This window comes from Aotus nancymaae, unplaced genomic scaffold (assembly GCF_030222135.1).
Source record: "Aotus nancymaae isolate 86718 unplaced genomic scaffold, 86718_ANA_hifiasm-v0.15.2.pri h1tg000032l_0, whole genome shotgun sequence".
Classification (NCBI taxonomy): Eukaryota; Metazoa; Chordata; class Mammalia; order Primates; family Aotidae; genus Aotus; species Aotus nancymaae.
In genome coordinates, this window is record NW_026988445.1 from 25,841,957 (window position 1) to 25,866,188 (window position 24,232).

General features: G+C 38.2%; 1 protein-coding gene across 8 annotated transcripts in view; it reads right to left on the bottom strand.

The window, feature by feature from the left end:
- RGS7 (regulator of G protein signaling 7) overlaps window positions 1-24,232 on the bottom strand; it is a 556,614-nt gene that overhangs the window by 521,758 nt on the left and 10,624 nt on the right. For 5 of the 8 annotated variants that reach the window (XM_064383646.1, XM_021666925.2, XM_021666924.2 and 2 more), the window contains exon 2: window positions 23,139-23,265. In XM_064383646.1, coding sequence (XP_064239716.1) covers window positions 23,139-23,216 — 78 coding nt within the window. In that variant the 5' untranslated portion in view covers window positions 23,217-23,265. Of the gene's footprint in view, window positions 1-23,138; window positions 23,266-23,991; window positions 24,073-24,232 lie in introns of those variants that run through there. The other 3 variants (XM_064383649.1, XM_064383647.1, XM_064383644.1) reach the window with 1 other exon arrangement.

A 24,232-nucleotide genomic window follows, 5' to 3' on the forward strand; every position in this document is an offset into this window, starting at 1 on the left:
ACAGAAAGAAGAAAAAAAAAATTAGAATTCCACCTTCAGAACCACGGAGGAGGGTGTCTGACATTATAGGAAAGCGATGAACAGGCCCATTTCCCAGCAGCCTGTTTTCCCTGCCACCTTGCAAGGGATGGAGAGTTTTATTTCAAAATGATGAACAGTGATGTCTGAGCTCTCCACTCTGTCTCAATTCACTCCCCACCTGGAGGGAAAGGGAGAACACAGACAAGGTCTTATTTTGTTTTTGAAGGGTCTTTCACAGAGAGGAAATACAGTCGTCCTAGTTTAGAACAGACTCAAAAGCAGATCAATAGAGAGCCAGAGTCAAGTGTTCCTTAAGGGCATCGACTGCTACAATATTGTCATCTGCCCCCCTTAGCTTTCCTACCACTTTCTTGAGAAGCCCTGCTAGACTAGCAGTTTTGATAGAATAACACTCTGTTGGCGAGATGGGATTGTTAAAATGAGAGAAAGTTCACATGCGGAAATTGGCCATGGGGAATCTAGCGGTAACTAAATGTGTCCCGTTTGGATCATTCCAATTTTTACTTCCAGTCCGTTAAAACGGACATATTCAAAACGACATCTAGATAAGGCCAGGGGGATAAGAAGACTTCAGTTGGGACAAGAACTACTTTGCGAGTTAGGAAATTGGGTTCGTGTTTCCATAGTTATAATCTTGGCTAAGTCTGTAACTGACATTCGTCATCTACTATACACAATGAGAACTGCTGTGAGGACTAAAAAGCAATAATATCTCTGAGAACACTTTGTAAAGTCTAAAACATTAAGACTTATGATATGGCACTTTTACTATGCCTAATGGTCATGCTTTGACTGAAATCTCAACAACTTTACAGCAAATTAAGAGAATTTACTGTATTTTCTTATTTTCATTAAGGATATTAAAACTATTTGTAAAGATAATATGATCTATTAGCAAGATAAGAGCAATTTTGAGCTTTAGATTTCTTCTTTAGTATAAAACTTTTCTCTTTATTTTGCATCTTAGTTGTATCTTCTGAACAGAAAAAATATTCCTTTGTATTTCCCTATGTTAATAAGTTTCTGTGAAAGTTAGATGACTTCCTTACAAATAGCAATTAATATTATTGTAATAGCAATTATAATATTATAGTTTCAGAAACAGTTTGGTTCTCTGATGCTAAACAAACCAAACTGATATATTGATCTATATAACAAACATATATATATATATCTATATATATACTATAAATGTATATATACTACACACACACACACACACACACACATATATATATATATATATATATATATATATATATATATATACTCTTGAAAGTGTTTTAGTGCTCCATCCCTTCCCCCAAAAGGTAAACCAGATACTCAAATCTTTACCTAGGATAAGCAGATAATGAACAAGAAGAGTAAAAGCTTTTCGGAATTCTTAGCTTCTGCACTGAAGTTACGAAGATCGTCATTAATTGAAAAGTTAAACATCTTTTTCTTATAAAGAGTAATCAAGATTTCCACTAATCACAAGAATGGTGGTTGAAACAGCAAGATTGATCCTCAGGCTTGCACTTTCTTGTTGCTGGAGAGCAACAGGGATGGGGAAACTCTCGGTACTAGAGTCTTGGGATTGGCTGGGTCAAAAGATCATTCCAGAACATGGGATTCTTTGATGATCTCAGGGATACTCCCCCCAGCCTCAAATGCTCAGGGCTTCTGAGCCAGTCCACCTCTCAGAAGAGGAAACCATCATTTACAGCAAACTGACGCAAGAACAGATAACCAAACACTGCATGTTCTCACTCATAAGTGGAAGTTGAGCAATGAGAACGCATGAACACAAGGAAGGGAACAAGACACACGGGGGCCTGTTGGGGGGTGGGGAGCAAGGGGAGGGAGAGCAGGAGGCTGAGGAATAGGGGAGGAGAGAGAGCATTAGGAGAAATACCTAACGTAGATGACGGGGTGATGGATGCAGCAAACCACCATGGCACATGTATACCTATGTAACAAACCTGTACGTTCTGCACATGTACCCCAGAACGTAAAGTATAATTAAAAAAAGAAGAAGAAGAGGAAACCTACTATCCAGCAAGGGCCCCTTCCACAGTGAAAGGCTGTTAGTTAGAGAAAGCTCTTTTTACATTGCAGGACAATACAGTCGGAAGTGACTATCCAGTAAAACTTATCCAAAACAGTAGTATCCACTCAATTCATGAAGTGCTCTTTCCATACTGTAGTTTTGTAAAGTAACATAAAAATATCCATGGATTTTTCACTTTCCATTGAATGCAGTGACCATTCCTTACCTTTACTAAAGAAATTGCAAGAAAAGAAATTAGAAAAAAAGAGCATCTCTTGGCAGAAGGTCCCACCACTAATTCTAGTTATAGAATCACTTCCAGGATCATTAATTGAGTTATGCAAAGACTTTTTTAATAAACGCAAACGTAGAATAAACCAAATATTTATTTCTGCAAGCATCATTAAATTATGACATGTTAGAAGTCATTAACTATCAGCAGACAAGGGCACTGGGTTCTGCCAGTTTAATGTTCTAAACAATCAAAAATAATATCCGTGAGGCAATTAATTTCTTGCACATTGATTATTCCAATCGCCACACTAATAAGTGGGGCTAAACCAAATAAAATTAAAACAGCAGAGTAAGACACTACAGAGTGGTCCCACTTGTAAAGGACAGTCTGTAACCTTGAGAGATGAATTCTATCTCCTAAGCTACAGGAGGAGAGCAGGAAGCTATTCCAGCACCCTAAATGGTATCTTGAGGACTTAGCACGATCCTTACATCCACTATACACATCCCTTTCACACACAGAGACACGTGCACATTTCACTATTTAAGAATTAAGACCCAAAAGACTGTCCAAATCAAGCCCCTAGTAATAATGTGTAAAGTCAGGACCAGGATCTTCAAAATAAAGTCCTATGTATTTCCACTCTGTGAGCGATTAAATGGATGTTTAATGATCCTGGAATTGGAGCAAAAACAATTTCTATTAATTCAACAAGTTCTACAGCAAACTGCAAAACTGCCACTTTTCTCTGTGTTTGAGGAACTACTTATTAATAAAATATTAGTCAACCAATGTATCAAATCTGTTGTTAAAATGTTATCTACAATTCTTTTTTTGAGACAGCGTCTTGCTCTTGTTGCTCAGGCTGGAGTGCAATGGTGCAATCTCAGCTCACAGCAACCTCTGCCTCCAGGGTTCAAGCAATTCTCCTGCCTCAGCCTCCAAAGTAGCTGGGATTACAGGCACATGCCACCACAACAGGCTAATTTTGTATTTTTAGTAGAGACAGGGTTTCTCCATGTTGGTCAGTCTGGTCTCGAACTCCTGACCTCAGGTGATCTGCCCACCTCGGCCTCCCAAAGTGCTGGGATTACAGGGGTGAGCCACTGCACTCAGCTCAATGTTATCCACAATTCTAACCCTTTCTTCCTTCCTACATTCTTCAATCTGTCAGGCATTTATTAAACATCTACATTTGTCAAGTGATACGTTAGATTCTATTGGAACACACGCAAATCATGAAGAGATCCTGTTCTTAAGGAGCTCAAAAGATTTTAAAGCACACACACACATGCACACACGCGTGCACGCACACACACACACACACAGAGTGATGCTGTTCATCAACCAGTTTTCCAGGGGCTGGAGGAGGAGCTTTGATTTATAGCATTTGCCAATTCCTATGATATAAATACACCTACCATGGCTAATCCCAATTTTTCAACATCAATGTGGGGTTGTAGATTCAGGGAGATATACAGGACTGTCTAAACTGGCTCTAGTGCACCACTACTGATAAACTACTGATGCGTGTGTGTGTGTGTGTGTCTGTATGTGTAGTTCATTATATAAAAGAACTAATCAAATACTCTAGAGTTATCTTAGAGTTGTGTGATTATGACTGCCTCTTCTTCTTTTCCCTTTTTTATAGCATCCAACATTTTTTACAAGGAAGATTTTTTAAGATAAGTACTAGTAGGAAGATTCTTATCCCAGACCACTTTCTCTACATAGCCTTGGTATAACCAAAATTATCTGAGGAATAGAGAGGCTAAAATATTTTGATGGCATGTCAGATTAGCTTTAGAGCCACATGTACCGGTAGAACTAAGAAAGAAAATGCTACACAGAGTGTCCAACTTCAAAGAGGCTTCATCAGACTTCATTTAGCACTAAGCCTTTCTGAGCCCCACCTATGTAACCATATGACTACCTAGATTTTACAAAACATAATTGCAGAGCATGCCACCTCCACACATTCTTAATATTTTGAAATATTCAATCATAGGATATATCTGAAAGAAGGGGAGGAAGTGGAAAGAGAAGGATAATCCCTAAAATATAGGAATCCAGACAGAAATATTACTGCTTCTGCAGAAACCCTGGGACAGGATTGAATGACTCACCACCTGTTTGGTTCTATGGTTAAATTTCAACAGCGTCTGCAGCTGTAACTCGTGCTTCCTCCTTCTGCTTTCTTAACACGCAGATGCACTTTGTTTTGGAACCACACATCTTTGACCCATTCCAGAAACTCTTTTCTTTTATTTCTTAGGACTATATAAATGATTAACCCTGTAATCTTCGAAGTTATTTATAATCATGTTTAAGTAAAGAGGTGGAAGTTTTGTGGAGGGAAAATAAAACGCCTTATTGCTTGCATAATGTTTTAACATTTATGAAGCACTTGCATATAACTTATCACAGTTGTCACAATAATCCTCTGGAACAGTATCCCTGGCACCTTTATATGCGAAGATAAAGAGGCTCAGAGAGTTTAAAAGACTCACTCAAGTTCACAAAGCCACAGACTGGTAGCTCACTGCCTTAAACACATGGGCTTCAGATTCCGTATTCCAACCCAGTAGGGAAGTAGCTTGGTATAGTTTAGAGAAAAAATAAGATGTGGAGTTAGGCAGACTTAATTGCAAGTCCTGACACCATCATTTTCCACCTGTGTGGTCTTCAGTAAAATCCTTCTACTTTCTGGGCCTCATTTTCATTTGTAGAATGGAGAGATGATACCCACCTAATTGGACTGTTAGGAAAATCAAACTAAATAAAATTTGGTATGAAATGGGTTCTCAAAACATTCCTTTTCCCCTTTCTACCATTCTCTACTCCACTGTTCCTGCCTCTTTTGGTTGTACCATCCTTAGTTCAAACACAGTCACTTTGTTTCTTGCCCTGACTCGAACGGCCTCTCCAGTTGAACAACCAGAAGTTGAACAGTCATTTAACGGAGAGTGTGTTCTGCTGGAATATTGCTGCAGCAAGAATTAGCCCACACATAATTGGGAAATCAGGGAATCACCACAGTCCAACATGGAAGTCCCACTGGTTCCTGCACAATTTTTCTTAGCACACTGTATGCTGTGCCACCAAGACACAGCATCTGAACACAAAGCACACACAGCTAGGAGGATGTGCAAGTCATGCAGAGATACAGTACTGAATGCACTGCCCATTACACCACGTTCTTCCTCTTGGCTCCATTTCACTAAATGTACGGTTTCAAATGTTTCTTTCAGATGTTTGTGCAAAAGAAACAAGCAAACACTCAAGAAGGAGCCAGAACTATTTTATACTAAGCCTGTCATTGCTACTCCACCTGCAAATTCTGGCACCAATGCCCCTCTGACCTCGTTTTCATAACTCAGGCAATTCAGTACTTCCATGCATACTCTTCTACCAACCTACCTTCCTCTTTAATTCTAAAGGTAAAGTCTTATATTTACTGAGTTATGTATTTGTAGGGACATTAACATGTTCTCATAATTGTGCTAGTATTTTTCATTAGCTTGCTATTGTTTTGGTTAGGGCTTAATTATAACATTAAATGTTTTGAGTGTTTAAAACGTTTTGAGTGATCTGTTCCAATTCTATTTTCCTCAAAATGTCAGTTATTTTTAGTGACTGATTTTTCAGAACGTGAGATTTTTAAAAGGAATACATGCATTGTAGGAATGCTCATATTTTGCTCTGTGTGGATATTTTTTATACATTAAGGCACCACAAATTGATGTGCTTATTTGACTCTGTTAAAATCCGACTCAGGAGGACCTCATCTCCATGGTTAAGAATGTACAATTTCCCAGACAGTATCAAGGGGGGAAATTCATACTACTTTTCATAAATATGCTCAACCAAATGATTGTAAACATAAAACAGGGTATCCAATAGAGTATAGAAATAAATCTTTGCAGTATTGGCCTATCTCTACAACGTTAAGCAGCTTTTGCTTTCTTATGTAAAAGGATTCCATTTTAAATCAGCTAAACTTCCAAGCAAGCAAAGACATTACAAGAAAAGCATCTTCAGCTACAGAACCTGTCACATGAGGAACCAATTTCCAGGGTAAGAAAATAAGCTCGATATTTTTTAAAGAATGTTTCCTCTTTGGCAGTATAATGAATCAGAACATTTTTATTTGCATTTATTCTTTGACATGGGCAAATGACAACCTTTCCAGGCTTTCACAGTAGAAAAATGGCAGTTTTAAAAACTTGAATAACTATTTTTAAAATATGAATAATATTGTATATTAAATATACATACATATATACTGGAAATTATTTGTCAATCTGTTTGTCCTTCAATCTTGGGATCGTACAGTGCTCTGAGAAAGAACATATCCTCATCACTGATTCTTTATCTCCAGTCGATTTTAGCAAATTGCCTCACACATAATTTTTTTTTAAGTTCTGGAATACATGTGCAGAACATGCAGGTTTGTTGCATAGGTAAACACGTGCCAAGGTGGTTTGCCACACCTATCAACTCATCACCTAGGTAGTAAGCCCAGCATTCACAGGCTATTTATCCTGATGCTCTCTCTCCCCAAACCCCAACAGGCCCTAATGTGTGCTGTTCCCCTCCCTGTGTCCATGTGTTCTCACTGTTCAGTCCCACTTATAAGTGAGAACATGTAGTGTTTAGTTTTCTGTTCCTGTGTTAGTGTGATGAGACTGATGGCTTCCAGCTCTAACCAGGTCACTGCACAGGACATGATCTCATTCCTTTTTATGGCTGCATGGTATTCCATGGTGTATATATACTACATTTTCTTTATCCAGCCTATCATTGAAGAGCATTTGGGTTGATTCCATGTCTTTGCTATTATGAATAGGTCTTGTATATAATAATTATTCAATAAATGTTAAACATTAAATTGAACAATATGCATAATTAATCAAAGTTAGAGTCTCACTGTTAAGTTGTTTAAAGGAAACTACATTTATTCCTAGACAGTAAATAGATTGTTCTTAAAAGTAATTGTATATAGTTGTTGAATAAGTTAAAATTTAGTTTGGTTGCAAGTGACAGAAAACACAGATTGCAATATCTTAAAGAAGGTATAAGCTAATTTTTCTGTAGCAGGTCAGATATGGTAACTCTATAAACATCGGGGACCATTGTTTTTCTACCATCATAAACTCTCAGCTTTTATCACCTGGCCAAGATGATTGCATTCTAGCTAGCAAGAAAAACAGAAGAAAAAGAAAAGTACATGCCCTTTTCTAGAGCACTTTCTGAATATTATATCCCAGCTGTTCACATCTCATTGGCTGGAATATATTATCCAGCCATGCCTAGCTATGTAGAAGCCTGAGAGCTATAATCTTTATTCTGATGGCCATGTGCCTAGATAAATGGGGAGTGCCATTACTACAGAAAAAGAGGTAAAAATACCAAGGACGGAGGGGTTTATGACGGTTTTATAAATTGACAATGAGCTTTGAGTCAAATAAATACAGAGCAAGTAAATTAATTTGTTTCTAATAAACTTTCAGGACAAGACCATCACATGTGTTTTAAGGCTGTAGATAATTCTAGTTAATGAGGAGAGTTAGAACCTATTTCCAACAGATAAACTGCTTTTGTTGGAATCCATTCAAAGTCCCATCCCCAGTGATCTATACTAAGACTGAATACTAAGGCACATCACATTGATTAAAAGAAATATGAACAGAATGCATAACTGCATGAGACCAAGATTTCAGGTGAAAGGAGAGAGCTTTTTGAAATAATCTTTTCATACAAAACTAAGTGAATGGTAACTTTTCTGGTTATAATCAAATATAACTCTCTTAACCTCAGAATAGAGGGAATGCTACATAGTTACTAATACTGTCCATACTTAAGTGCACTGGGAATAAAAGACGGGGAGACTAAACAAAGCCAAAGAAAGGAAATAATAAAATAATTCTGAGAGAGTGTGGGATGCTCCTTAAAGCATTAATAAGATTCTTTAGGAGATATGGGTAGCCTGCCCCGTCCCAAAACTCCAAAAGCAGTTATTTCATAGATCTAAAACAACTAAAACTGAATTTATTTTCACTGTACTATTATCTTAATATTTTTCTTAACTAAGCTTCATCACTATCATCACCCAGAAGGGTCAATTATTGAGGTTTTATTCTAATTAAAAGCCTGAAAGATAAGGATGGAAAGATAAGAATAAGCAAAAGATAAGAGAAACATTAAGATAGAAAGAAGAAAAAAGAAAAATAAATTAGAAGCAAAAGAAAACACTAGATATTGACTCAGAGAAATAGAGGGTGAATTCGAAGGAAAATAGAAGAAGTAAGAAAGTAAAGGAAAAGAGAGATGAAGGCAAGAACAAAAACATTAGTAACAGAAGGAGTTACATATAAAGAGAACAAAAGGCAAAGCAGAGATTTTAGCAGGGAGATAGAAATCCTCCTTCAGGACTGGGACTGCCACGAAGATCTTCTAATTTAACCAACATTTGGAGGACATCAAGCCCTATTTCTATGTGATCCTGATTTTCCATATTAAAACACAAAAGCTCATGGAGATATTCCACCCCAGTTACACAATCATGAAGTGGTAGAAATGGTTTGGTTTCTTATGTCATCGAATTTGATCCTTACAGCATCATTGTGAAGCAAAAATTATATCCCTACTTCCCATGGAGGCTCAGAGAAAAACTGATTTTTCCAAGATTATCTTGAACAATTTGAGTCCCAGGTCTGCAACTTACTAGATGTGTTGTGGAAAAGTCACTTAGCCTCCATGAAAGTCATCTGTACAGTGAAAATAATTCATAACAAGTGCACAGGTTTTCATATATAAATGGGAATATGTGAACATATATGCAAAAATACTTTGTAAAATGAAAAACATAATTTGTCATATTTACTAAAACTAAAATGTTCAGTGTAAAAGGCTATATGGAGTTTACATGCTGCTAATCCTTTAAACTACTAGGATTAAAAATAATGGAAAAGAAGAAGGAAAAGGAAGGAAAAAGGGAAGTAAGGTAGGAAGGAAGGAGAGAGGGAAAGAGAGAGAAAGACGGAAACAGACAAACCCAATAACAATGGCTAACATTGTGCATTTATTGTGTGCCAGGCGCTGTACTGTCTTTGCTCATTTAATCACTACAGCAACTCTTAAGAGGCAGGTATTATTACTCCAGTTAGCAGATGGGAAAGTGAGCCATGGAGAGGATTAGTAACTTGACCAATTCATAAAGCTGGTTAGTGAGAGAACCTGGATTCAAATCCACAGAGTCAGGTACAAGCTCCGCCTCCCGAGTTCAAGTGATTCTCCTGCCTCAGCCTCCCGAGTAGCTGGAATTAACAGGCGCACACCACCACACCCAGCTAATTTTGTATTTTTAGTAGAGATGGGGTTTCGCCAGGCTGGTCTCAAACTCGTGACCTAAAGTGATCTGCCCACCTTGGCCTCCCATAGTGCTGGAATTACAGGTGTGAGCCACCGCGCCCGGCCTCTGGTACTTTTCAATAATTATATTGCCTGGATATTAGTCAGCTAGAAATAACAGTCCTATGGGAAATAGTGAATATCATAAAAATCTCACTATAAAAGCAGAAATAGAAAAAATTAGGCCCATCAGCACACCAGCAGCTAAAAATATTATCTCCAGCCAGAGATTTACCACAGGCTATTTTAATGTCCAGTGGCAATAAAGGAGATGTCAGCAAATGAAAGCAACATTAGTTGCTCTGATAAGGTCAAATGGGTGCTACAAGAAGGGAAAAAACTTCTATAAGATTATTTCAATTGCTAATGAAATTGCAGATTCGCTTTGGAGCTGAACTCATCTTTCCCAGTGGATAATGAGCTAATAAGTAAATGTAAAGCAATTACAAAATGTACAAAGACTTTAAAGACCTCCCCATTATCAAAAGCTAGCTTGGAAATTTAAGCAAAAACAATAGAATTTTGGTTAGACAGAAATCTTAATGGTTGTATGGTCCACTGGCCAAAGCCCTTCCTGACTGCTGACAATCCAATCTGCCTTTAAAAGCTGATAGATTGTCCAAAGAATATATATAAATGCCAATGAGCACTTGAAAAGATGCTCCATCATTAGGGAAATGTGAATCAAAATCACCATGAGATACCAATTCACACCCATTAGGATGACTATTACCAAAGAAACAGAAAACAGCAAGTGTTGGCGAGCACGTGGAGAAATTGGAGCCTCTGTATACTGCTGCTGGAAATGTAAAACGGTGCAGCAACTATAGAAAACGGTAAGGCAGTTCCTCAAAAAATTAAAAGTACAATTACCAAGTGATCCAGCAATCCCATTTCTGGGTGTACACCAAAAGAACTGACAGCAGAGACTCAAGACACATATTTGTATATTTATGTTCACTGCACTATTATATACAATAGTCAGAGGTAGAAGTAACTCAACTGCCTGTTGTTAAATGAATGGATAAATAAAATGCAGTAAATACAATCAAAGGACCATTATTCAGTCTTTAAAAAGGAGAAAAAAATCTGGCACATGTAAAACAACATGGATGAACCTTGAGGATGCTATACTAGGGAAATAAGCCAGTCATAAATAATACAAGTGAAATAAGCCAGTCAAAAAAGAATAAATACTGCATGTTTCTGCTTACGTGAGGTACCTAGAGCAGTTTATTTCATAGGGGCAGAAAGTAAAATGGTGACTGCGATGGGGCCGGTGGGAGAATAGGAAATTATTGTCTAACAGGTACAGAGTTTCAGATTAGGAAGATTTAGTACTGGAGATGGATGGTGATGACGGTTGATGTGTACTTAATGCCACTGAACTGTGCATTTAAATACGGCCAAAATAGCACATTTCATTATATATATATATATACATTTTTTTTTTTTTTTTTTTTTTTTCCTGAGACAGTCTTGCATTGTCACCCAGGCTGGTTGGTGTGCAGTCGCCTAGGCTGGAGTCCAGTGGTGTGATCTTGGCTCACTGCAACCTCCACCTCCCAGGTTCAAGTGATTCTCCTGCCTCAGCCTCCGGAGTAGCTGGAACTACAGGCATGCACCACCACACCTGGCTAATTTTTATATTTTTTTTAGTAGAGATGGGGTTTCACAATGTTGGCCAGGCTGGTCTCAAACACCTGACCTCGTGATCCACCCACCTCAGCGTCCCAAAGTGCTGGGATTACACGAGTGAGCCACCACACCCGGCCCTATGTTATGTATTTTTACCACAATAGAAGAAAAAAATTAAAGAACAATAGATTTGCATAAATATGACAAAAAATGAAAGTACATTGAGTAAGATGTGTTACTATCCTAAGGACCCAAGACAAATAATAGAGTCATTTTATTTACCTTTATCTTCTTTAAAGGTGTCTTATGTACATACTAAAAAATGTATATCCTAAATGATATATTTTCTGGTATTCGCTTCAAAATAATCAACTGAGACATAGAGAAAGTGGGGAAGAGGAAACGAAATACAATTTACCTGTAGTGAATCATTGCTGACACTACGTGATGGGTGCATGAAGGTTCTTTATATTATTTTCTTCACTCTTGTATTTGTTTGAACTATGCCACAATGAAAATTTTTAAATAGTGCTTTATGTTTACCATATAAAACAGTTTTAAACAAAAATATCAAGCCAATGAAGAGCAGCAAATTCTAAAATATGATGAAGAAAAATTGTAAAAGAAAACATTCCTTAGATGTCATCACTGCCATTTGTAGGGAAGTCCATGTCCCTTTTCTGGACATTTATAATGAACAGTTAACATACATTGAAGAATTGTTACTTATACAAGCTTGACATACACTGTTCACGTAATACTAACAACAACCTGTGATTCTCACTCCCATTTTACAGATGCGGAAACTCAGACTCAAAAAGGTCAAGTAATTGGGTTCATGTTAAGTGCATTTTAACCCAGACAGTCTGGCTACAAGTCCTTCAGCTTAACATGTACATTTCTTGAATTGCAAGGGTATTTTTTCTTCTTTCTTGCTAGCCAATTTAGACAGATTCATCAATCCTGAGTTGCCAGAATTAGAGAAGCCTGATTGAGAACCTATGAAAGGAGATATTTTGTTTTTTAAGGGATATGATCGATACCTTTGCTTCATCTGTCCCAGTAAATCCCTGAGGAGTTTCAACCCTAGTTTAGCTCAATTTAGTTCATTCACTAAGCACCTACTAAGTGTCAGAGGCTGTTAAACCTTGGGCACTGTGCTAGGCACTCAGATACCCAGAGGAATATAAATTATTCTATTATAAAGACATATGCACACAAATGTTCATTGTAGCACAGTTCACAATAGGAAAGACATGGAATAAACCTAAATGCCCATTAATAACAGATTGGATAAAGAAAAATGTGGTACATATATGCCATGGTATACTATGCAGCCATAACAAAGAACAAGATCATGTCTTTTGTGGGAACATGGAAGGAGCTGGAGGCCATTATCCTCAGCACACTAATGCAGGAACAGAAAACCAAATACTGCATGTTCTCACTTGTAAGTGGGAACTAAATGATGAGAACACATGGACACATAGAGGGGAGCAACACACACTGAGGTCTATCAGAGAGTGGAGGGTGGGAGAAAGGAGAGGATCAGGAAAAATAACTATTGGGTTATAACCAGGCTTAATACCTGGGTGATGAAATAATCTGTACAACAAACCCCCGTGACATGAGTTTACCCATATAACAAACCTGCACATGTACCCCAGAACCTAAAATAAAAGTTAAAAAAAAAGGTAGACAGTGAACTATGACATGATACTTTTATGATATATTTTAGTATTGAAAACTAAAATATAATCACGAAGGTGGAATACCAGAATTCCCTGACAATAGTTTTTATAAAGGTAAAAACCACCATATTAACATGATTGTATATTTATCTGGAAATACCTACTTTTTTTTTTGAGACAGAGTCTTGCTCTGTGGCCCAGGCTGGAATGCAGTGGTGCAATCTTAGCTCACTGCAACCTCAGCCTCCCAGATTCAAGTGATTCTCATGCCTCAGCCTCCCGAGTAGCTGGGATTACAGGTACCTACTACCATGCTTGGCTAATTTTTGTATTTTTTAGTAGAGACGGGGTTTTACCATGTTGACCAGGATGGTCTTGATCTCTTGACCTCCTGATCCGCCCACCTCGGCCTCCCAAAATGCTGGGATTACAGGCATGAGCCACCGTGGCTGACCAGAAATACCTGCATTTTTAACACCTATTTTTCCATTACAAAAGTGAGTAAAATGAATATTGCTCCTACTTAAAAGATAAATTCAATTAGATACTGTATTTTGCAATAGAAATTGCAAGACCTACCATGGCATCTTGGAGAAGAAAAACACTCCAAATTCCAATTTCCAAACCACAAATGACAATAAAAAATTAATACTTAAATGTTTCTGTTTTTCAACTTGCAAAGTTTCAACATCAAATGTAAAACATACTGAAAATATGTGTTTCTATTACATTATGTGCTATCAGAGAGCAATAAAAATAAAATTTGATTAAAAAAAGAACTGTCAACAGAAAATAGAGGTTAACATAATATTTATTTTAGAAACCAGAAAACCAAAAATAAATAACTTATATCACTCAGTTCTTCCTCTTTCATAGTATTAATCACCTTATGATGAGTGGCTTGACATCTGTCTTTGCCACGGCAAAATAAGCTCCATGATGGTTCAGACCTGTCTGCGCTGTCCAAAACTCTACCTTTAGCACTTACTACACACATAGCTGTTCCATACACAGCCAAGACCGAGTGCATATGTAATGAACAGACTTGAATTCCAAATTTCCTGTCCATTCACGTACTTATCTAGAGAGCAACACAGTAAAGAGGCAAGAGCGGGGACTTTGCACCAGGCATTCATTCCCTGTTTTATTCTTTCATTCATGTATCTGTACAAACAGTATTCAAGGACACCTATTTTGTGCCACGGTTTTAGGTCCTGAGACACTGCAGTGAAAAACACGTGTTTCCAGCCTCATAGAACTCGACAGTTCTGTCACTAATCTTGGGAGGTCACTCACTCAGCGTAAGTTGGTTTTCAGTTTTCTTTTTTTGTTTCTTTTTCTTTGTTTTTAGAAAAATGTAATACTACTAACCAACGTAGAAGATTATTTTAAAGAAAATGAGTCATACATGCAACGGACCTGGCACATGGTAAGTAAACACTCAATAATTAATAATCAACCAAAAGCCAAAAAACAAAATAACAAATATAAAATTCAGAACAAGTGACAAATGACAATGATCTCCAGAGCAAAAGTACCTAGAAAAGTTCAAAGAGAAAAACATTGTAATAATATTAATTATGTGTTAACAGCCATGTTCGTCTGAATCTGCTTTCTATATGGTACTAAATATTCTTCAAAATCCCTTGGCATACACCATCTTAAGTATTAACAGTTAAAAATGTCCATAGATTTCTAGAGAAAAAAAGTTCTACAAAACCAGTTTGGCTGACATTGGGAGCTTTGTGTGGACAACGAAGGTCACGTAGATTTTCTATTGTTCTTGATAGTCTTTTAGCAATGAGCAAACGGGAAATCATGTCAACTAGGCTTCTAAATGACCTACAGCCATGGGGACACAGAGCAAGCAGGGAAAGACCTGGTCAGAAAGCATTTTGCAAAGACAGCTTTTGCAAGGACACTAAGGGAAGCTGAGAAACTTGACCAAGCTTACATAGCATTTTTTTCCTATCAAAATGCTTTATTAGGCAAAACCTCCTACTATAAAAATCCTTTAAAATGCAACAAGAGGAGATGTATAGACACAAAGAAGTGCGTAGTGACACATGCCTATCAGAACACACTAAAGAATCCACACTGCTTCCCCCTTTTACCTAGAAAAGGTACTTAGCTATGCAGAAGTATGGTCAAATTCACATCCAGCTCTTCTGACTCAGAGTCCTTTGACCCTTCATTACTATGACCTCCTCATGGGCTATCACCTTCCTTTAAAAGTTCAGAGACACAGATGAGAGAAGGGAGCGTATAAAAAATAGATTCCTCTTGTGCCTCAACTTGAAATTCTCAGAAAGGGTTCTAAATACTTTAAATCTCTTTTACCCAGAAGCTTCTGGTTTTTGCTGTCTTGACAGGAAACGGAGTGGCTATGATACGTCTCAGAGATGCTATGAAATAGAGATGAATTGAAATACTTTCAATGTCAGCAGATCATCTGAGGCCCTATAAACACTCTGCACAGTACATTCATGGCACATGCAGGCTTTTGTCTTATTGAAAGACAACCTATGTCATCTGATGTTAGGAGAGCCACCTACTTCAGACCACTGAAAGTTTCAAAGAAAAGAAGTCACAAACAAAGTAAATATTCAGTGTCATGTAGCATGACATCTACCCTTCCCTTACAAGGCCGTGGTCTACGGTCTTCTTCTAAAACTTCTGTTGTATTCTTTTTTAAAAAAAATCATTTGTTGAGCTCTACTTTGTTTTAAGCACCATATGCAACTGTTAAGCTAAGTATAGCATATTCTTTTATCGCTTTTCTTGGACTTGATACTATTTGTTCAGAGTCCTTTACTTCCTATCACTGTGCTGTCCAATCCAATGGCCACCAGCCACCAAGACTGTTTAAAGTTAAATTTAAGCTAACCTACAGGTCAGAGGAAAAAAGCACCTAATTTATTTAGAGTGGTTGACTAGACATCCTGGTATAATCCACGATGTCCACGAAGCAACCAGGATGCTGATTATTCATTGACACTAAATTACAAACACAGTCTTAGCAAATTTATTGAGAGAGAGAGAAAGAGAAGCCATAGAAAGACAAATAAATAAAGACCTGAATTCAAGCTGTGTGCCTTCAGACAAATCATGTTACTTCTCTGATCCTAAATTTCATAATCTGCAAAATGAAAAAGTAGATAAACTCTGAGCTTCCTTTCATCTCTGAAATTCCTGGATTCTAAGGCTTTATATAGTTTGCATATCATCCAAGTAACTGCACAGGCTTCAAAGACATGTAAGACAAGACTCCAAAAATTTTCCCATTAATGAGTAGAGGAAGCTAGCTAGATAGGGCTAGACAATGTAAGACAGGACATTGTAAGTATCGTAAAAATAATATTACCAACGTGTCCTACAGAATCCACCTCTTTATCCTACCAGAAAAATATGCCTGGAGGTAGTGAAAATGTTCACCTTTCTTTCATTATCAAAAAATATGGTAACATACAGTACCTCACCTGGCACATACTGGATGCTTAATAATTTTCGTTAAATAGTAGTAATAAAATAATAATAATATTAATTATAGTAGCAGGCATTACTAATATATATTAGGTTCTATGCAAGACACTTTCCCCAGGCTATCTCATTTTATCATCAAACAGCCTTATGAAGAAAACATTAAAACAGTTTTTATTTTTTATCACTTTGTAGATAAAAAAAAAAACTGCAGTGAAAGGAGTTAGGTCACTAACCCACAGCCACACAAGTAAACAGTGGCAGAACTGAGATTTAAAACCAAGACTTCCCAAGTCCAATGCACATGCTTCCTCCATTTCCACCCGTTGTCATCTTCAGAAAACTTTTACTTGTTAATCACCAGAAAGAACCAAAGAAAGGAAGCCTCTCAAACTTTTTAAGAACCCAGCTAACTTCACAAAACTGCCATTTCCTGTATATTTCTCCAGAAGACAAAATAACAATTTATCTTTCTAGATAGGCCACTCAGCCCAAATATTTTCTAGTCTAGACCAGGTGGCAATTTCAATGGAGCTAGAATGGAGTTCATAATTGCCTGGCAGGGTTCCAATGTCCTAAGACTTTTGTTAATTAGACACAAGACAAAGGGCATTAAAAAGAAGGCAAGTTAAATTTGCATTGCTGTGGGCAAATTGCAGAAAGAAGTGGGCCTTTGTTTCCTAAGGAACTGGGCACCCACTCTATCATTTACAATGATTTTATAATTAAGTTGATATTTTGTAGGCTAGAAGCCTGCACAACCCTGACATTCATATGCCTCCTTATCACTGTCATGAGGTGGAAAGCAAGGGCCAATTATTTGTGTTGCTTGTTTTCCACAATCCTGTTTTTAAGGAGACTTAACATTTAAGTCACTAAACTGTCCAAATTCAAAATATTTCCACTTTCTCTGCAGTGATCACATTCTGTCACCCACACTTCCTAAAAATATCCTGCTTTCCATCACTCGCTAGAACCACAGAGGCTATTAGAAGGTAATAAAATCCCTCGAGGGCTTCTCTTATGCACATCTGCACTTTCCTCTGATCAATTAGATTCAGGGAGATTGGAAGTGGGAAATAAAAGAAATAAAATTCAGGCCACAAATCCTTATTGTAATCCCACAAATAGCACTGACAAACAACAACTGGCGAGGAAAGAGCTCGACCCTGAAAGACTCTCCTGCTCTAAACTCAGTTACTACCCAAAATTCATCATTAAATTATTGCTCATAAAATCCTTCTATCTACTTCTCATCAAGAAATATCATCACGGAAATATCAGTGATGGTCCTATCTTCTCACAGGGCACACGTCACTATGAGTATCACTGAGGAAAACACAGGTCTGAATATGTTTAGAGTAGACAACATCCCTTGCTTCAGAAAGTTTCTTTCAAATAATCTGATTTACAAAAGACCCTCCATTTAAAAATTTTTCAGAAATGGCAAGATACTTCCATCAGTGCCCGCCTCCCATCTGAGCCCTTAATTTGGAGATCTGAGGGCTTAAAAGGACCATGCCTTTCATAATGATCTTTTACACACATTCCTTCTTTTTCTAATGGGTCTTGTCATTTGTACATATTCCTCTCTCTGCTAACAGGTAGTAAACCCATACAGATTAAGAAAACTAAGTTTCGAAAATATTAAAGATCAACTAGGCACGGTGGTACCTGCCTACAATGCCAGCTACTCAGAAGGCTGAAGCGGGAGGATCACCTGAGCCCAAGAGTTTAAGACCAGCCTGGGCAACATAATGAGACCCCATCTCAAAAAAAAAAAGGAAAGTCAAATATTATTTTTCACAACGGGGATTTAAGCGAGAAATATCAGCACCCTCAAGGTTGACCAGATGGGCAATCCTGTACTGACAAATCCACTGAGTTAATACAGAAAATGTCAGCTAGCTCACCACTAAGAGACTAGTAATGTCTGTGGCCCAGTCTCTTCCAAAGAAGAAATCAAGCCACTCCTCTTTCTGGCAGGTATGTCTCCTCTCACAGAGCAGACTGACTTTAGAAGTAGCTTTCAAAGACAATGTTTAGGTCAAGTCAATCAGCATAAATACTCTTCCTGGTTTGGTGACAGCTCTTATTGTGACTTCATATAAGAAAAGCCAGTGGTCTCATCTTGCTCTTCAAGAATGGAACAGTCACAGCCGGGCGCTGTGGCTCTTACTTGTAATCTCAGCAGTTTGGGAGGCTGAGGCGGGAGGATCACTTGAGCCCAGGAGTTCAAGACCAGCCTGGGCAACATAGTGAGACCCCATCTCTACAAAACAAAAAAAAGAAAAATTAGGCAGGCATTGTGGCATCCACCTGTAGTCTCAGGTACCCGGGAGGCTGAGGTGGGAGGATAGCTTGAGCCCAGGAGTTCAAGGTTACAGTGAGCTATGATTGCACCACTGCACTCCAGCCTGGTCAACAGAGCAAGACCCTGACTTAAAAAAAAAAAACAGAATGGAGCAATCTTAACCCTAAAATAATAACCTGTTGCCACTACCACCACATGATACCATATTTGAAAGATTTATCCAGGTCCTGAGCTTCACAGGTAACAAGGCTGGCATCTATTCTCTTCTCACAAAGACATTGCTTTCTCCTTTACAATAAATAAACAATGCAAATTATGTCTTCAACCTTAAATCTGAAAAGAAAAACTAAAAGCAAACAATAGCAAAGCAAGCAACTATATAAGGATGAAGAGACAGGAGAGTAGAATGGAGGAGAGAACAGGAGAAGGAGAAAGATGAGGGGAAGGAGGAGGGGGAGGAACAATGCACTTGATAAGTTTGCTATTTCCAAAGCCATGTTTACTGCAGTAAGATAATGAATGAGGAAAAACATTTTCATTTTCTTTTCTGACAGCTTGAGCATAAATGATTGCTGCAATAATATCAGAAAGTATTGGACATTTTGAGGAGTCTTGCTAGTGAGAAGCCAGCATTCCAGCCAATTTGAAGCACTGGCCCCAAGGTGCCCTAGAGAGTTTGTTTTTCAAATGCAGGAATGTCAGCTGCTGGACTAAAAGTGATGTATACTGTCTAGTGGACAGCATGCTGGCCAGACACCAAATCTGGAATGTCTCTCCCTGTACTCAGTTGTTCTTTACTGCCAGTGCCGTTCCCACAAAGGAGAGTTTTGTCCAAAGCCGTCCAAAAGAGGGGGTAGTGTTTAAGATCCATCAACACCAAATAACATTGAGTTCTGACTTGTCACCTCTACAGATTCTTCAAGAAGCTGATGTGAATCCAACACTTGTTGGAGCTAGTCAGGTCTCTTCTTAAGGAAGTTGATTACTTCTAGTTCTAATCCAGTTAAGGTCCTGCCTGAAGGAGGCCTAAAAAGTGCCAGGAATAAAAGCAGTCAAGTCTCATAATTTTATGTGCTTTTAAATAAGATGTCCTCAAGTACATAAAACAACATAACCATTGTGATTTAATCACCTGCTTATGAAAGAGACAGCATTCTCAACAGAAGAATTGATAAGGCAAATACTTCGCCCGTACGTATTTTTAAAATGTGTCTCTGACAGCAAATGAACTCTACTGAGACTCTCTGTATTATGCCAAAAAGCTACTGGCAAACATCTGAGACTGACTTGCAAGCAGCAACCCTAATCCAGATCATGAAGCAGCGTTATTGTCACCTGTACCCTTCAATATGGTGACATCCACTCTACGTTAACAATCAGAGTTTTATCCACTGTACATTTTTTTCCATAAGATCCCTATGGACTTCTCCATGGAAAAAAAGATCTCCAGAATTTTTCTGAGATTTGGAAAAACTCCTGTAATTTGTACGAGGATAATGAAAGAGACATCAAACACACACAAGAAATTCACACATCCCAGCTTTTCTCTGTATTCCACTTTGGAAACCAATAGCCTATGAAGATAAAATGGAAACAGCACATGAATATCTTGAGTGTGTGCAAATCATCAGAGTCATAAGCAATAAGTAAACAGGAGGTGTCACGGGGAGGGAAACACCATGAATGCTGCCAGTTTAGAACACACTGTCAAGAGGTATGCTTCAACAGTGAAGGTGAAGGGGAAAACAAGCATGAGTCGCTAGAACAGCAATTTCCCTATCCTTTCTCTCCACTGTTACTAAGCAATGTCCTATGGGAACTGAAGTCCTTTTCTAAGTCTTTGATGGACTTCCTGATTAATAAGCATTACAATCTAGTGTTTATTCTTTTATGAAGGTGGAGCAGTTGAAATATCCTAACACACATATTCAACCAACACCCCTCTCCAATTATTCTGTTGTTCTTCACATTAAAAGTTGGCTCTACTGAGAAGATATTGAATGGAAAGCCCATATAAGATACAAAAAACAGAAGCATAACAGACACATGAAATTTGTGATGTCACAATCTATGTCTACACACAGACATAGACCGTTTGACTTGAAACTAGCAAATGACAAGGACTCTGTGTCTCTTTATACATTATCTGATATTTATATAGTTATTTCTATTATAAAGAAAAACAAAAAAAAAATACGCTCAGAAAATACAAGAATAGACAGACAATTTACTGAAAGGAGTTATTTTTTCCAATAATGATTTATCAGGAAAATCTTTCTTTGAAAAGTAAATTACATGTGATCACTAACCCTAAGCAAACAGCTAAGAAAGGAAGGGAAAAATGAGAAGCACAAGCAGTTCCAAGCTGAACCGACAAAATAATAACGCTTTAAAAAATGAGGTAGTGCATTCTCTTCCTGAAATCATTACAGTCTGATAACTTAAAAGTAGAATTAATGGCGATTTTATGCTATACAACACTGTATAAACTCAAAATTGGCAATAGAGGCTCAGGTACACTAAACAGTCAAATACTGTTTCTAAAATCCCTGTCTTTTTATTTTATTCGTTCTCAAAATAACTGACTGAATGACACACACTAGTTGCTGCATATTTAGTTCATTTCTAATGAAGACAACTACTAGGTGTCCGAGCTACTCAGTCCTTAATCTTTTAAAGGGAAACAGAGAGGGAATACAATTGTTTAGCCTAACGGAAATAGCTTACTACCATAATTTTCCAACAAAAGACTAACTCTTCACATTGTATACACCCATAAAATAGAATTCAAAATCCTCACAGCTTGCATATTACAATATTCAGTCTTACCAAACAATATAAAATATTATGACTTCTTTAAAACCACCCAACTGTCCCCAAAATATTTCTTTTCAAAACCAACTCTAAATAGAATAGACAAGTATCCAGTCATTTCAATCAACTTAAATATACAATGCTAATAATTTAAACGCAATGGAATTATTTTCCTGATTTATGCAGTTGGAATGCTTTAAGACTAATACAGACAACTGAGTCCTGAGTTATCTTTCCTATCATACTGTTTCATCTCAGGCACATATAAATGCATTCATTGGTACACAATGTGGTACTGTTCACCAAGGCTAGAGAATAAAACAGCTAGCATTGTGCCGGGATGCCCATGCATCTTCCCATTAAAGCCACAGCAATATTCCTATGGATGGCTACACGGATGAAAAGTTTTGATTTAGTGCAGGTTAAAGTAGCACACAGTCTTTAATCTTTATTCATAAACAGCTCTGATCCTCTTGCTGAAAAATAAATAAATGCAAGCATCCTGAACTCTTCAATGGGCTCTCTCTAATTAAAACCTGTAACAATTTTGGGGTGTTTCGAAGCATGACTTCCTTTTTACAACTGCTAGTGTTGACTAAAGAAATCTTGCCCAATAAGCACTCCAGATAATATACTTTTAAAAATCATCTATACAATGCAATAAAAATGATTGGTGCAGATACTGCATCCCTAATTTTAGTAAGATTGTTGATGATAACCTAAGCAACCACTCGAAAGCACATGAAATATTCAAATGCATCTTTATTATGGTTGCTCAGTGTGTAAAAGTTTGTTGCCGATAGCATTGCTACAGAATCTATAAAGCTGTCAAATCTGTTTGTGGCCAAAAAAAAAGCACTCTGGAAGATAAATATTATTTAATGATTTAATAGGCATATGGCACTAGAATATAAATACCAGTAAATACCCCAAATCATAAAAATAACAGAAAGTAAAAAATAATTTAAGCTAAGACAAAAAAGACTAGAATTGTTTAGTCAAGAGCAAAATTATTAAACCACATACATTTACACAGACACATTCTCTCTTGCCACAGAACTGCAAAGTGGTCTATTTTTATTTCTGAAATGTGATTCGCTTATGTAATTATTATAACCTAAATGTTTAGAGGGGAGTATAAGAAAAAGCTTCTAAAATTATTATGGATGCTATTAAATTATGTGTGTAACAACCAAAATATCTGGAATGCCCAAACTTGCTGTTATTGCTCATGACAGAATAATCTATGCAAAACCAGCAGGGAACACGTGAGGCCTCATTTACTTCACTGTGTTTCTCCACGTATGCATCACTTGAGAATATCACATCACTTTCACGTATATAGTACGTAATCATTGATGATTTGGGGAATCCACGAGGCCACAAAGTTGACACATACTCTGATCTAGAGGGAAAAAAATCGAGAAAGCCAGAAGTTTCCTGTTTTCCAAGAAACTGAAGACATGAAGACATGCTTACCTTTCTGTATACCAGCATGTTGGGTGATTCATCGGCCACCCCGTTGCTGGTCTGCCCATAATTATTCCCCTGCGCCATGACACCCAAAACTTGGTCCACTCTCAGATACAAGAATTATCAGTCTGCCCTGCAAAGGGTTAGAGAGACTTCTGTGAGATTCCAGTGGTAGCGCTTAAGGGACTCCCCTGATTCATTATCATCATTCACAGCACCCACCCCACATGGAGCGTTCTTACAAACTGGGGCTGGCTGGAGAAAGTGACACAGGACATGGATGTTTTTAAAAATGAGTTTACACCTACAATACCCTTAAGGAATTGTAAGAAACTACAGTCTTCCGGGTAGAAATAACCATTTGGTTATCGTTGTAGCTGACTTCATTTTCTGGATACTCATTTTGAGAAGTGCTGGATGCTCACCTTAAACACTCATGGTTAGCATTTCCGTAGTACAGAGAGGTCTTTTCTCTCCCAATACTCGCATCTGCACTTGGTGATGTTTTCCCAAAAGGGCAGAAAGACAACACCGGGGAATGGGGGTGGGCGGCAGGGTAGCACACTTTCTCCCAGGTATCTGTCTAGCGTCCCCACACGCAGCACATCGGAGAGGCCCATTCCCGGAGTCCTTCTCCAGCACATGGGTTTCCTCTCTATTCCCACGGATCTCCCACACAGACCCAGAGTATACGCTTCGCCTACTTCCACCTGACTGTGCTGCCAGCCACCGGCTGCTCTCCTTTCTCCCCACTTCGCTTCGGAAGTCAGGAAGTAATCCTGCCTAATTTTTACAAGAAGACACAAGAATTTTTCCCGGCCACGAGAACGAGCGGGAGGTCAAGCCTGCAGGCAATTACCTGGGCACCGTGGGTAAAAGCCTAAATGCAGAAGCCTCCAGAGCCACCAGCCGAAGCGCAGAGAAGACAGGCAAGCCCCAGCGTCCCCGGCTCACTCTCCCGGCAGCAGCAAATGGCAGGCGCGCCTGTGCCCCGCACCGCGGCGGCCGCCGGAGCCAAGCGGCAGTTTCAGCACCGTGGACCGCGGGGTGCGCGCGGCGCCCGTGAGCCCTGCCCCGGCGCGGGGTTCCCGGGGGCGGCC